The sequence below is a fragment of the Ornithodoros turicata genome, chromosome 2 (genome assembly GCF_037126465.1).
Source record: "Ornithodoros turicata isolate Travis chromosome 2, ASM3712646v1, whole genome shotgun sequence".
In the NCBI taxonomy this organism is placed as follows: domain Eukaryota; kingdom Metazoa; phylum Arthropoda; class Arachnida; order Ixodida; family Argasidae; genus Ornithodoros; species Ornithodoros turicata.
This window is the reverse complement of record NC_088202.1, coordinates 32,016,055-32,031,617: the sequence shown is the minus strand read 5'-3', so window position 1 is coordinate 32,031,617 and position 15,563 is coordinate 32,016,055. Positions and strand designations below refer to the sequence as shown.

The 15,563-nt window shown below is 44.3% G+C and overlaps 2 protein-coding genes across 2 annotated transcripts; one reads left to right on the top strand and one right to left on the bottom strand.

Annotated features, from left to right (window-relative positions):
- Nucleotides 1-3,320: 3,320 nt before the first annotated feature.
- LOC135385275 (uncharacterized) lies at nt 3,321-8,558 on the bottom strand. The gene is made up of 2 exons (XM_064614487.1): nt 8,501-8,558; nt 3,321-6,896 (listed from the first exon to the last, which is right to left on the bottom strand). The coding sequence occupies exon 2, from the start codon at nt 6,837-6,839 to the stop codon at nt 4,752-4,754; it is 2,088 nt and encodes a 695-aa protein (XP_064470557.1). The 5' UTR covers nt 6,840-6,896; nt 8,501-8,558; the 3' UTR covers nt 3,321-4,751.
- A 1,085-nt stretch (nt 8,559-9,643) lies between these two features.
- On the top strand, nt 9,644-15,336 carry LOC135383309 (uncharacterized). Its single transcript, XM_064612823.1, has 6 exons — nt 9,644-9,933; nt 10,356-10,435; nt 10,517-10,607; nt 11,661-11,758; nt 14,957-15,182; nt 15,245-15,336. Exons 1-6 carry the CDS (start codon nt 9,714-9,716, stop codon nt 15,334-15,336), a joined length of 807 nt encoding a protein of 268 aa, XP_064468893.1. The 5' UTR covers nt 9,644-9,713.
- The last annotated feature ends 227 nt before the right edge of the window (nt 15,337-15,563 follow it).

The following is a 15,563-nucleotide window of genomic DNA, read 5'->3' as shown; positions in this document are numbered from 1 at the left end:
GAAGCTCGCTGCGCGCCTTGCGGAAGGATTTTTGTGGGGATCCGAGGTACTCTTCTGTTTCGTATCACGTGCCCTTTCCGTGAAATTCAGAGGATCGCATCGCGCCGGCCGAGAAACGGAACAGTGTCGATGGGTGGTTTATCAAGAGCATCGCGAGCTCAGTGCAAGGTCGTTGCTTGCTGAGGTTATCTCTCACTCTCTTGCAATTGATAATTTGTTGCTTACAACAATGATCATAAGCGATGCAACAGCGGTCGGTCTGTGCATATCGCCGTATTCTCGCTCAGACTTGAGGGATATTTGCGCTTCGGGGAACCCTTCGAGTAGTATTGGCAATTCGTTGGGCGTTCGCTCGCAGCGCGTGCATAATCTATAAGCAATATGTACAACTTGTACCCCGCCGAAACGCTGATAGCCTCCTCAGCCAGAATTGAATCCACAAGCAACTGAGGGTTTTAGTAAGGGGGCCTCCATCAATGAATGGTTAAATACGTGTACAGTTGGTTAGACGAAGTGCAATGGCTATTCCTTGCAATCTAACTGTGCTTGTTTTCTCGCATTCGAAATCGGCTATCGCATGAGGACTGCGTCCAGGCGCAAGTATGCAAGGATTGTGTATCGAAGGCAAGGGAAAGGTCACTACAGGACCTCACAGTATTACCCGAGACAGCACGGTTTCAATAGAGAAAGCAGCAGCAACAAATCGTACATTTTCTCATTTCATACAGTTTTCAGAAACTGTTTGTCGCAGTGATTCACAGGTTAGAGCGCAGGAGTCGGACTCGTGCGTAGTGCAAGAATTAGGGGTTTGTGATGCGTATTCTTTCGCGTTTTATTAGGCCGGTAAGTGGCCGGCATAAGTAGGGAGGCGCACCAACTGTGCGGATAAACAGTTTTCCACTGTTTAATCACGGGTCAGATAAATCCTCGTCGCTTCGGACACTGACCGGGTGACAAACGTAGGACCGCGCAGTGCTTTACAGACGATTGCCTCATCAAATACCGCGATCATATGTGCTATACCGCAATGTATTTGATGCGATATAAATTACACCTAAGCATGCGACATTATCTTCACTTGTTATCCCTTAACAATAAGCAACCCGACGTTTCGTTGCTTTTCTATACATCCTGTTCTGAACCCCTTAGCTGGTGTACGCACAAGTGGAAAGAACTTCGGCGATAATGTGCCTGCTGTTCACAGTCACATCATAACTACTGCTTGTTGCTCGCTATTTCAAGAAATGAGACTCCATGTAAGAACCGAAGGAAGTGTGTTTGGGGAACTCACTCATTGTTTTAGCCCGTACAGCCTGTATGTGTACATCTCGCGCTTTTTTTTTAATTGTACACACCATCATATAAGGCCAATAAAATTTCTTTATATATAACTGGTTTGTTGAATGCCAGTATTCAATAGCAAGCAATGGAAGAGAGTCGCTAAAGTTGGAAGTAAGAACGACAAGCTAAAATCTGCAAACATCATAGCGTCCTTGTTTTTCGAATATTCACCAGCTGAATGAGTGAAAGTGCGAGTAGTCAGATAACAATGCCGTATTTCTGAAGAAAAAGACTATAAATTATGGAACAGCTTCGTTTGCAGCGGACCCAGAAAACAAACTTTTCCTTAAGAACGAAGATAACGGGAATAGCAGCCGCGCTCGGCATGTATCAAGATACCTGATAACAGCGCGACGATGTCTTTCTGGAAATGATGAAGATTAGTGAAATTACGGGGGTAACCCTGAATGCTGTATCAAAATAGGACGATATACACTGTCTGCGTAGCATAAAAGGTGGTGGATACTTCCGAGCGATCTGTCTGCCTATGTGGCGGCACATGCTGCTCGGACGGGGTGGGGGAGAGGGTACGTTCTGGACCGACTTCATAGGCAACTGTGCTGACATTTCTCTGAAAGTGTACGAGGAAAGCCCAGCCTCAGACAGCACAGCTTCCTCCGAGATTCGAACCCAGGTCACCTCCCAGTCTCGGCATGCCATGTCAGCATAAAAGGGCACCTCACATTCTAACGCATAGTGACCCCCAGCACCAAGAGGGCCGCCGCAGATTTACCAGCGTTCACGGAGTGGCCCGGACTTCACCCCCTTTGGTATTGTTGGTTCTGCTGAAGCTATCTTCCAAAATGTGGGCGGATTTGTTAGGAGGACATCTGCTCCTGAGCACAAAAGTTATGGAAGTTCTCTCTCTCTCTTTTTAGCAGTCATGATGTACTTCGCGAACTTGGCTGCTCTGGGGTGGAGTCCATGAAAACAAAGTACAGGTCACTGCTCAGCATGAAGCGAACACTAAGAACTGTTGCGCTGAGAATGCGCCCTCGTTTTGAGAGACACCCACCTCAGCCAGTAGGAAGAGTTTATTCTGCTGGACCTGTTTTTGTTTTCCCCTTTGGTACGGGTACCAAAGAGGAAAACAAAACAAGGTATCTACACTGTGTCACTGCTCTCCCCATTTCCCGCCTTTTCGCGGGAGTGCGTGTCACTGCTCTCCCCCTTTCAATAATCTTAAAGGATATGAAGACCAATACACAAACATGATCCTGAAATTCTGTTTCACAGTTGATATATAATCAGAATGAGTCAGCTGGACTAGAAACCGTACCATGCTTTCAAGTCCAGGTGATTCATTCTGATTATATATCAACTGTGAAATAGAAAGCTTGTTGCATCGCAAAAAGCTGGGAAAGGGAGAGAGCATTGACATCGTGTATAAACCCTGTTCTGCAATCGTTAGCAAAAACCATTGCTTCTACGACGAAGGTATAAAAGAGACAGTGTTCCTACAGGATGTGACTTTCTGTCTAAACGGATCTCACCTTCTCCTACCTCTAGTACGATGTTCGCGACAAATACATAGTACACCCCGACTTTTGCTTGTCAAACGACACGATTACATGTTATGAGGTATATAAGGAGATGTTCTTCAGCGTCCATAATTTGATGTCAAGAATTGGTTGAGGTATCTGACTGATTTTCCAAATACTCTGCATCTATTCGTACATGACGCTGTTTTTGAAAATGTCGTCTTAAACAAAACTTCAGGGGCATGAGTATGGAAGGATTTGTGCGACTTTCAGAGCGTCCCTTATGAAAATGGTCTATACACTTGGTGTATAGCCGCTATATGTTCCTATATACTTGTATATTGCCTCTATACCTATGTTGAAAAATGTATAGGAGTCCTATACAAAAGGAATTGCACAACATGAATACAAAATATGACATAAAATGGCATATAAAAATGTATAGAACTTGTTGTATACCATTTGAATGTCAAAGTTGAATATGAAATTGCTAACTGCTTTGTATAGAATGTTTATTAACAAAATGTTCACATGTAAACACAATGCACATGTAAAAACGTCATTTAGATTTCGATGTTGTACAAAGTTAGTCACTAAAAAAAAGTATAATTGGGTGCACATGAATAGTTCAGACTCAGGGCGAGTCACAGCAACCCCTCTCACCATCGTAAAGTAGCGTACACGGCAGCGAGCACGGCCAAGGCGGCCAGGGTACGCGAGGCAGCGAGCACGGCACGGCCAGGGCGCATGCGCTCGTCTTCCATGGCCGGGATTGTTTATCGTGGCGTGGCGGTGGCAACGGTGGCTTGTTTGACATGTTTGTGCCCTCGGGCTTCACCCGGATCTACTCGGTTGCTATTGCAGCTCAGGTGAGTATGTCGGCGTTCAAAGAATTCACCTGAACATGTTATAAAAGTCAGAGGCCAGGTCAAGATTCAATGTGGCTAAATGAGCTGTGTGTATATGGCGCCGTACCAGCGGCAAACGTTTCTGGCAATGCACAGTAATAATAGCTGCATAGCCTCCGTCTTCACAGCTCCGCGCATTCTGACAGGAAACAACGTAGAAGATGAAGTATGCCACTGAAAGGATGAATTTAATTAGATACGAAACACATGCACTGCACGCGGACATCAATTTTCGCACATAGCCTCTATCTACAAACACCGTGGTTTCGCACAAGCGTGAGCATTTCTGTTTCTTTAGTTCATGGGAATGCGGAACCTTTTTTTATTTTTTTGCATAGCCAGAGCACTCCACAGGAATGAAACACCGTTGATTGAATGTATTCTTTTATATCTGCTGGCGCGCAACATTCACAAAAAGTAAGCTCGCTGTCTCAAATTGTTTCGTTGCTGTTTTCATGTGCAGGTTTATCTCCTGAAACTCTTGGCATACAGATCAAAGCCCGTCAGTGTAGGTGTGCAATAAACAGATTTTTGTGAATGCCGTCTCTCTTTTGCTTACAGATGTTTGTTCTAGAAAACAGCCACACATCTCTACATGCCACTGCAAATTGCGGAATGATAGGTGAATAAATAACAAAACCTGTACTTTTTGCACTGACTTCAGCAATGAAAATAACGGTCACATCGTTTATTAGGTCTCTGTGCTGCATTTCTTTCTTTCTACTTCTGTTCTATTCTCTGTACTGCATGAACACATGTAACGACACGCTGAACTGCAGTCGTGAAACATTTTGCATACTTGAAAATGTCGCAGATGCTCTACAAATGTTCTAAACCAAGTGCTTCTCAGCAACAAAATTGGCCAAAAAGTCTCTTGACAGGTACTACACATTCTAATATATTCTACACGGTCTAATTGGTATAATAGTGTTACATGTATGTTTTTGTACGCGATAGCTACATGGGTGAAGATGGAGCAACATGCTCATACACAACCTCTGAACAATACAAGTTGGATCATCTACCAACACTCTATTCTGACAGTCACTGGGCACGCATGCAAACTTTCATTAATGTTGATTGTTATGCACTTACACAAAATATCACTGCAATGAATTACTTTTAAGTTTCCAACGACATCCAGTTTAAGTAATACACCCTGTAGAATACTGCAGGATGACCACTGCGAAACTACAAGGACAACATTGTTGCACGAGCACGGGATTTGTGAACAATTGAAACAGTATGCATAAATTGCTTTAAGCGTCACCACTTCCATGTCCTTTGTCAATATTAAGGAATTGCAACATCTGGAGCCGGAAGTTTTCGAATCAAACCGGACACCTCTCAGCATAAGCTTTGTGAAGCACTTGGTAACCTTTGGAGGGCGTTGTAGGAACTGAAGAACAGCTGCTGTATGACTAGCTTGGCCTACTCTACCTTTGCCTGTGAATCTGATATGCTCGTTGCTACACGACACAATTTGCAAACTGCTTCCAACAATAAAGGACTGCCACAGCTTACGTGCCTCTGTACAAACTCTAAATACTGATCTGTCACGACACAATGCAGGCAGACCATTCCATATGCTCAAGCCGTACGCGATTTGTGACTCAATATGTCGTGTTCCATGACACATCCTTGTTAAGACACCATTGAAATGTTCAAAAGGAAAATTCGAATATGCCCAGAGAGGCCCCCAGTTCTTGACACACAGCACTAAATGTGTTACTAAGTGCATGTTGTATGTCATGCTTGCTGTGCCATAGAGCGCTTGGTACCGGCGTGCAAATGAGAGGACTTCAGCTTGGATACTGTCAAGCTCTTCAAGATTTACATTGAAGGACAGCAGTTTATGCATAATCATAACTAGCTTTTTCCAGTTTTTTAAGTACTTTTTGGGGAGCAAGTCTGTGAGGACAGGAACAGAATAAAAGAGCAGCCAAGCACGCCATTCAGATGCCTTCCAGATGTTGTAGTCAGTTACTTTGCGCGGGAGACGACTGATTTCAGCAACAGTCTTGATATTTAGAATGCGTTGATTCACTTCACCAAGCTTGGGCTTCAAATAGTAAGGCTGAGATGCATTAGTAAGCCACATGACTGTTGTTGCCTTGACTACACCAAGACACACAGTGTGCATGTAGTCGACGACGACACCTTTACAAATGTCAAAATATGAGAGCAGGAACAAAACACTGGGACCGAGGATTCCACGAGTAGGTTCATTTCTCTGCCTTGCCTTTGTTGCATCCTTGTAGACGGAAGCAGAAGTGCGAATGGCGTGTTCACGATCAGTTATGGGGTACACTCTTGTGTGTCCTCTTCCTTTAGCAATAACTTCCCCTTCATGAAAGCACCAAAGGCACCCAAACCTCCCATTAAATTGGTGCATATTTACCAGGGGGGCTCTTGCCACACTGTCCACAGTGCACGGGCCTGGAAATACCTTGGTGGTAACTTCTCCTTCTGCATTTGACCACTTAAATCGTTGTGTTGATAGCCTGTTCATGGTCTTCACAAAAGGGTGGAAGAACGCTTTGAAGTTGGGCTTTGTCTTTCCAAACCACAAGCCTGCGACAGCGGGGTGCAGGAGCCTCTCTTTAAATGGTAGTTCATTGACCTGCACTGTGATTGGCCAGATGGAGAATTGTGAGGACTCAAAAAGTTGTACACCATCAGTATTGAAAGTGAGAGAGACATCATTTTTTCCAACTGGTAGGCTGTTGTATGCTGGGCTTTGGTGGATGTCTGTCATGTTAATGCTTGGCGAAGGCTTCAGAAGAGATGCCTCAAATTTCTTGAGCATTTCTGTAAGCTGACTCTCCAAATCAAATGACAGGAAGTATTGTCCTTTGTTCAGAAGTTCTTTAGTGTCCAGGGATCGGCTACACTCACTGCATACACAATTACCCGACTTGTCAGTAAGGTACGCTCCACAGTAGCAATAGAAATGATGGTCCGGTAGCTTTGCACACGTATCAAAATATTTTTTGAACAAGTACTTGGTAGCTGGGTAGCTTGTTCCGGCAGGTAAGTGTGCTTGTACTATCATGGCAAGACTCTGCGCAGCCTCTTTTGTCACCTTGTGCCGTAGGATGAATCCCATCACCAGCAGAAGACTTTCAGCTAGAGACAGTCGGCAGCCTTGATATAGTGGTTCATCCTGAAATAAGATGTACACTGTAATTAATTGGTACACATCTATGTTTCATTGATGCCCTTCATGTGTATTCCCAAAATGCTGCTGCACATGCTCCAATGCCAAACCAAGTAATTCATAGACTTGTGGCATTTTCTCGTGGCATAATTCTACTAAATCTCAAAACTCGTTACTAGAGTACAGATAAATATGGCACCCCCACAACATGCATGTAACTATGCGCTGAAAATCATCCAAATATCAAGTGAAAATTCCCAATATATGCAATGTTTTTCATTGTTCTTGGTACGAAAGCAATGCATCGAATGCCATAATGTAAAAGCCTCAGTCTGGGCACACAGAGGGACGACACGAACACAGGCTCAGTGCATCGTCCCTCTGTGTGCCCAGACTCTGGCTTTTACATTATGGAGTTCTTCCACCAGCTGGCCTGCATATACGCCATCTTGTCAGTGGCATGGAATGCCTATTTCTTTAAAAAGTGAGTATTGTACTAGGTATCACACAGTAAAATAAAGCCGCCTTCGTTATGCAGCACACAACAAAGAATACCTGTGCACAGATATAAATCATGTTGCTGAAGGCTTGCGTGATTGATAAAATATTGCGTAATTGCAGGCTGGCTGGTGTACAGAGCACACGATGCAAAAAGCCCGAGCATGGGCAACACGAAAAACGTGAAGATACACATCGAACCTCAACTTTGAGCTTTATTGTATGTTCGTGTTGCCCAGGCTCAGGTTTCTTTCGTCGTGGTTTTGTGTATCATCATCATTCTGATTCATGCTGTACTATGATTATTATGTACTATGTATCATGCTGATTAAAAGATTAAAATGTGAATGTCACGTGCCTTCGTAACGGTAAAGTGGCAAAGCTGACGCATGGCCCATCGGACATGCACGTAGTAGAGCATGGAGCAGCCATGGTACGGGCGGAGCACCGCACCGAATCATAGAAAACATTCGACTCGGAGCAGAATTTTCGCGACAGACGACCCAACTCCGTCCCGAAACCAGAAAAAGCATCCATTAAAAAAGAAGAAATATGCTCTCCCGCGTGAACACTGAAAATATGGCACAATATGCACTATTCATGCACGTTCCTGCGAAATATGCCACAACGTGCAAAGCATGCATTTATATGCACCATAGAGCCCTTTTAATCCGTCCCACACCACGACCAAAGTGCTTTTTCATCGTCCAGGTACGAAACCATATCGAGAAAAAAAAATTTATTTGCATGAAAATCAATGCTCTACGTTGCACTTTTGCACAGCATAAGGTTCTTACGTAACATACTTAGAGAAGCCAAACTAATGATGAGACAACGACAGCACGACACACACAAAGCACATTATATTAGTGCACATTACATTAGCACACATAACATTCAGTTTAGTAACACTTGATGCACTATGCAACACAACAAATATTGCGAGTTCCAGAGGTGGACTGTAACTAGTTTCTATTAGTTAAAATACTCTAGTACCACTTTGACGTGACTGAAAAGTAGTTAGCACAGACACTACGAAGCAGTTTACCAACATTTTAACTATACTAAGGCACTAGCCCTTGCATCTAGGCAGCACAGAAATAAGAACATACCAGCTCGTCTGGTTGCTGCACACGCAGGTCACTGTCATCGTCTTCAGATTCGTCTGTGTCAGACTCTGAGTCTGACTCACGCACTGGAGAACAGTCATCTTCTGCTTCATCCGCTGAGGCATATTCGGTGCTGCTGGCAGAGGCATGCATAGGAAACATTTATAAGAACCGCGACATTAAAAAGAAAAACAAAACGCATATTTGCAACATGTTTGCTATGTAATTGCATAAGCAACTGATCCAACTGACACTGCAAGAATATTCTGTCAATACCTCTCAGCGCACGTTGGCATATCAACCTGGCCGGTAACTTCCACGGTCTCCGGCGATGCAAACGTCTCATATGTCATGCGTGAGGGACCGGCAGTAGCAGCAGGTCCTTCCTCGGCGGGAACGTTTGCCAATACATGACCACTGCTCCCTACTGGCTTTGTGGCTTGATCTTGAAGTTTCCTCTTGTAGGCAGAAGATGTGGAGCGTGGAACCGACTCTGCTGAGTCCCAGAAGTGTCTTTTATATCCCTTTCGCGACATGACACCGAGTACTTTCGATTCACTTTGGTTTGTTGTTGTGTGTTCGCACGATCGACGTTCGAGGGAAACCTCGGAGCCAAGCACAAGAATACACACACAGACAGTCAATGAAAGCATCCTAAAATAATGGCATGACAAAACAGGGAAGATTCATCGCACACTAGAAACGGGTCCATCATAATAGGTGCACACGACTGACAAGGTGGGCGTTGTCGGTGGGTGCGCAGATACAGATGCATGTAGTGAGTAGCCGCAGCATGGCATGCAGTAAATCTTATTTTCCGATTTTCTCATTATCTTTCTGGAGATATATTTGGCTGCGTCAGTTTATGGTTGTATTACACGATCAAACGACCGTGTATTTTCTTACAGATTTGTTGCGATGTGCATGCTGTGACAGTGTAGTTTTAATTTTGATAGATGTCGCTGCTTGTATAGCTTCGGCTTTTTGCAAAATAAAAAAGAGTTACTACTGTAGCAAAGTTAAGTCGCACAAAAGTCCTGCAACTTTTGTTTGACAGATAGCGCACACCGTTAATACTGCTAGATCCTGCGTTGTTTGTATCATCGTCTGTGAACGCTGAGATTCGTTTTGCTTTTTGCTTTGGCTTGAGCTCCGGCACTGGCTCGTTCGTTTTTGCTTTGCGTTTTATGGGGTTTCTCTTTTTATCTGATCCGTAATGCCGCGTACAGTTGAATGTTCGCAATCTCAATCCATCCACATCCTGGTAAAGTGGTGTGGAATGCAGATGTGGGACGTCTATCCCATACACGCCCTTCAGGATGAAGAACTCAAACAAGTCCTTGTTCTCAACGGCGTCCAGGAAAACAAGGGGAGGTTGGTGCAGGTGGCATGGTCCAACGGCGACGAACCTGCTCCCGCGCTGCTTGTAGATGTCGGTGAGTGTTCATGTATGTTCTTATTGTTTTCATTCAGTTCTGATTACCCACCAAATAAACTGATCTGTCCAAAGAACCACGATATATGGCGCTTGCCTTTCGCAACGTGTACGTTGCAACCGCGTCAAACGGTGGCGGACATTGCAGTAATTTCAAGTGTTCTTATGTTGTTCGTTGAAACGACCACATTTTCTGATGTGGACGGGTTGAAAACCTAGCGAAACTGTAAGGAAGTATGAAGGGAAGTGCCTCAGGAAGTGCCCAGCCGATATTTCAAACAGGGACTGTCCTCAGAAGAACAGTCTCTGTTCGAAATATCGGCGGGTCTCGTCCTGAGGCACTTTTCTTTCGTGCACGTTGTGATGTTTCGCTTAATCTGTGCGTGAAACTGCATCCTTATTTCTTTCTTGCCTTCATACCAGGGACGCCAGCTGACATGGAGAGGTTGAGAAAAAAAGTCGAGGGCAAACATCGAGACGATCAACCGAATCAGGTGGAGCAGGTTTGTAGCAATTTTTCAAGCTCAATCACAGCGCTTGCTATTCGTCTTACTGTTACGAAGCTGTTCATGTTGCATATGCAGGAATTGCTGCGTGTGCTTAAGGAGAGCGAAGCTCGCAAGAGGGAAAATGTGACCTTGAAAGAAAAAGTGGATAGTCTATCTAACATCCATGGTAAGTACTGAATTTTCATTCAGGCAGTTGCATAACCTAATCCTTAACAGAGCATTGTCAATTGATGTTGCTCAGCAGTCGTACAGTGCTGGACAAAAGTTTACGGAACGCGCGAGCGGCGTATTTTCTCTGGGCAGAGTCACCCTAGCGGCGAGCGGAAGCGGGCGAGTCCACTTGTTCAGAGGGATGGAAGAGTGCGCTTGTGGCGACCCGCCGTGGTAGCAGTGGTAACTTTTCTTTTGAGTGTAACGAACGCCAAATGGTTTCGTTTTCGGTCTACTGCACCGAGCACGATTGGCTATCGCGGGAAGGAAGTCTCTCCGCTATCGGAGAGATAACAGGGCGCTAAGATGAATTGAGGTGACAACGGGCTGCAGTGCCTAGTTTTTTCTTTTTTTTTTTATTAGACAAAAACAGAAGAAAAGAGCATGTACCCTTGAACACACACACACACACAAAGAGGCGGGGGAGGCGATAGTGTCAATACTTTGTCGGCCCCCCCTTTCGCAGCAATAACTGAGGCCATGCGCACAGGAAGGGAAGCGTATAGTCGATGGACAACGTCCACGTCTTCACGTACCAAGGACCACTCTGCTTCTGTAAATTCGCAGAGTGCGTCCTCACTCCTTGTTGGCGTCCGTCTCTTCAGTCCTTGAGAACCCTTGATTTTGCATATTTTGCTCACGGAGCTGCTAGTGCAAATTACGCTTATCATAAGTCAAACTATTTTGAAACCAGAGGAGTTAGCACTCTTTGCAATAGGAATTGGCAGCAAGAAATTAACTGCACACTTGGTTATGCTAGTCAACTTTCCTTTCTGTCCTATAATCTTTAAAGGGATAGCTCGCTCTTGTGCAGTCCCTGTGTATTTTCTCGTGATACATGTAGCTTATAAATATTTTTGCAAAATATTGAGGCCCTGATCATGTGTGTTTTACGTCCCAGACAAAATGATGACTGTACCTTAAAAGGTCATTGAATTTTTGTTACAAAATTCAGTGCGGACCATGTGTTTAATGTGTGTTCACTAATAGCTAATGCTTTTAATCATAGCCTTGTCTTCCGAGATGCAAGCAACTGTTCAGGACCTGAAGAGGCTACACAAGAAGACCCGAAAACTGCTCTCAAAAGAAGCATTGCCAGATGAGACGGTATGCTTGTAAAGGTTGCTTGTTAGATTCTTTGTCATTACTAATCGGTCGGCACTGGGTTTCTTAGCAAATGTTTTTTAATTCCAAGAGTGGCTTTCCAACACAGTAGCATAAATTGAATCACACTGAACTAACTACATTGATTAGATTGTGCCTGTGCATGTTTCTAAAATTATCTGAACAGGTATTTTGGTGGCAGAAGCTGTGCCTTTTATCAGGCAGAATCGATAATGGGCACGTGACAGGTCTCTGAAATCGTCGATTGCTAAAAATGTACCCTTTGGGACACTGTTGTCTAAAAATCTCCAGCCCGTGGCTGAGCGATCCCCTATCGGCGATGTCACACACAAAGGAATTATACCAATACCCTTCCCAAGGGGAGGCTGCGCTCAACTACTCCCCTAGGAGACTCCGCCGAGTATGCGATGGTACTCTCTCCCAACAGGTGGCGGTGTGTGGCCTTCTCTCGGAAGCTGTATTGATTGGAGACTGCTCGGTCGCGGGCTGAAGATTTTAGACAACCGTGTCCCAAACAGTACATGTTGTGCCAAATTGCAGTCTGTTGCATGTTGTTTTTGTCCATCTTGTAGTTTTCTCGGCATGTATGCTCATGTAAGTATTTCTTCTTTTTTTTTTTTTTTTTTTGCAATAGCTCTTGCTGAAGCTCCCCTTTGATACGCCATAGGTGCCAAAAGCATGCAAAATAACATTTAGGAGATATAAATTTTTTTATTCAATTTATGAGAGTATGCAAATGAGCAACTGACTGGCCAGTTCTTGGCAGATTTCTCAAGGATGCCAACCCAATAGAAAGTCTCTAACGTGAGCAATTTTATAGTTATTCAGCCGTTGATGTCCGTGAAATACTCTTATTCTAATTCGTGGTTTAAGGAATTTATGCGTTGCACAACATTGTCTGCTTCTCAAATGTCCTACAGCTTGGGACGAAAATTCATGAAAAATAAGTGACTGGGTTACCCCGGCAGCTGCATGTTTTTAATTTGTGCTTCTGTTCTCTACCAGGAAGATGCTCTGATAAAAGAATACTTAAGTGCTATGTTCTGTGAACTTTTGTCCCAAGCTGTACTACCGGTGTGTGAAGTTCTGTTGTCTGTATTGAAGACTGAACATGTGGGAATGGAACACAGGTCTGAGCAGGTCACGCTGTTTATTATGAAAAATTCACGGGGACCTGAAGAGAACCTCGGGAAGTTGTCCCGGAACTAGGTAACCAAACCGCGTGCCACAGGTTATACAGGGTGTTTCTTTTTAGCTGCAACAAATTTTCATAAAAGGAGGAGTTAACCTAGGACGTTTTTACTTTTGACATTGAATTCCTCGACCGGGCCGCCACTAGGAAACTTTTTTCTCAATTAGGGGACTAATGAACAATTAATTTTCATCAACTTTTTAATTACAGTTGAACCTCTATATAACAGATTTGTAAATGTTGGCTTTTTTTTTTTTTCGTTACATAGAGTAATTCGTTAAATAGAACATGCAAAGTGAAAAAAAAGATGGCAGCCGCCACCGCCTACGTCGCACGTACCGCAAAGCCCGATTCTTCATAAAACAGATATCAAGCTACGAAGGGCGTAAAATATCAATTTTTTTGTCAAAATGTGCCGTAATAGCACACGACGAAACCTGCGCTTCTCTCATGCATACGTCACGTATGACGTCGGCCTGCGGGTACGTTGTCGTTGCAATTGTAACTTGCAGAAGCACCTTGTGTTGAGTCATCTCCTTTGCTCTCGAAATGGGGACACTCAGGCATATACCTCTGCGAGCGGAGAATGTAGTCAGAGCATTGACTGTGGGGTCTCCGACAATATGGCGCATAACCGGATACGTGGAAGTTAAGTCACGTGTTTTCTCTCCGTGAGTATTTAATGCGGTTCTTAAATAAACACGCACTCCTTCTCCATGTACGTCGTCAGCGACACTTAATTTCGAAGCATGGTCAGTGTGCAACGGGAAGTGTAATGGAAGCGCGTGTAATATATTTTTGGTCGGAGCTGTAATGCGACCGCGCGCGCCGATGGCCAGCGACTTCAGATTTGTGATTGTGGGTGGGGTTGTCCTGCGACTTCTAACTTGTCTCTGAGGATTAACATAGTTGTTCTAAACCACCATGCTTGCCCCATCTTAGAATGTGCATTTTTCACCATGAGAACTGAAAGAAAATGTACGAGACTCGCCGCGGTGCCCAGTAACTTCTGAAAGTCATCTGCTCATGCCGATGCACTAGCGCGCAAGAGCAGACGATTTCAGTGTCCTATCACGGTCTTTCTCGCGGGTCGACGTGGCCATTCTTATTGTTGCCAACACAGATTGCGGCATGCTCTGCAATCTTCATCGATTTAATTCGGTTATGTAATAACTGTGGCGTGTTTTGTCGGGTAAATTCGCAGTATTCCATTTTCAACAAAGGGCAATCGAATGGTACACTTAATGAGAGTGGCAGGGGGTACGAGACCGTTCCTTTAAAGCGTGACCTCCACATGATCGGCTCGAACTACTGATGAAGCACAAAAGTAATCGCTGCACGCGCTACAGACCTAACTATTCAACCACTGCCGTCTACTGCAAATTGCATGTGATTGGCAAAGGAGTGCATGTGGCGACTATATCTCTGCCCTCACTTGACATCACATAAAGACGTCATAGCAATTTGGGCAAACCCTTATCGCGGTATGTTTCAAGATCTTTATTTTCTTTTTTGCTTGCAAGGAGCTTTGTGCATCAACACTACATATCAGCACCTATCGTACCAGTGAAGGGCAAGAGCTGTGTCCAGCAGAATGAAAAGTAATGAAAATGAATAGTATTTGTCTGTGTTCCGTCCCTACATTGTTTTGTTGTGGCAAGATTTTGGTGAAGCTAAGTGCCTCACCTTATCAAACAGCTCGTATCAAACAGTGCATTAAACACATTTTTTGTGCCAGAGTCGGGTGTTTCCGCTATAAGCACCTGAAACCAAATTTTCACATGCCTCACAATCCAGGGCCTACTAATTAGCTATTGTCAGCTCGTTTCAAGGGTATGCACACTCTTCTACATTATTGGATGCTCTTACTAGTAAAATTGGAGGCTTTTCACTGTACAGATTTGTCACCTGTTCTGCATTTGTTCTGTTGCTCAGTCTCTGGGGCAATACGTGTATTATGGTTCTGATTATTGTTTTCAAATCTTCAGGTGGAGCTGGTCGCCAAATCTGGTGTGTTCATCAGTTCGTCTGCTCTCAGCCGCGCAAAATCAATGAGTGGTGGTAATGGCTGCCGGCTTGCAAGAGATTTGATGCGCTTACTCTTCGACCGAGAGGAGCTTCTGGGAAAGTCCATGACTGGCACACAATGCAATGCCCACAAGAATACCCCTGCCAAGGCACAGGTGGACCCTGAACGCATGGGAGCGGTCCTAGGTAAGTGGAGATGTCATGCTGTAATATGCTTATTGACAACCCTGTTGTAATTTTCTTTGCAGAATACTGCCGCACAGCGTGCCCGGAGACAGAGATGTCCAAAATAAAGCAGAGTGTACGCACTTTCCTCCAGAGACTTAACTTCTCAGAATGAAGAGTATACATGAGGTTAGAGTTACCTCTGCTAGCTTGGCATATAAGACATATGCTTCTGTGATACTGTGTCCATGCTAACTGCATGCAGCCATTTTGAAACTAGAAAAGCTGAACTGGTGGTAATGACCTAGGGATGAAGGAAGCCAGCTAATGGTTTGAGCTGTCCGGGGGGTTTGTCTGAAGCTTGAACGAAACCTTAATTATGAGTTGTTTTTTCTTCTTTTT

Excerpts from the sequence above, each read along its gene's own strand:
- LOC135385275 (XM_064614487.1), bottom strand. The coding sequence starts at position 6,839 with ATGGGATTCATCCTACGGCACAAGGTGACAAAAGAGGCTGCGCAGAGT.
- LOC135383309 (XM_064612823.1), top strand. The coding sequence starts at position 9,714 with ATGCCGCGTACAGTTGAATGTTCGCAATCTCAATCCATCCACATCCTG. Across the intron at positions 9,934-10,355 it reads CGCGCTGCTTGTAGATGTCG|GGACGCCAGCTGACATGGAG; the intron begins GTGAGTGTTCAT and ends CCTTCATACCAG. Across the intron at positions 10,608-11,660 it reads TAGTCTATCTAACATCCATG|CCTTGTCTTCCGAGATGCAA; the intron begins GTAAGTACTGAA and ends TTTTAATCATAG.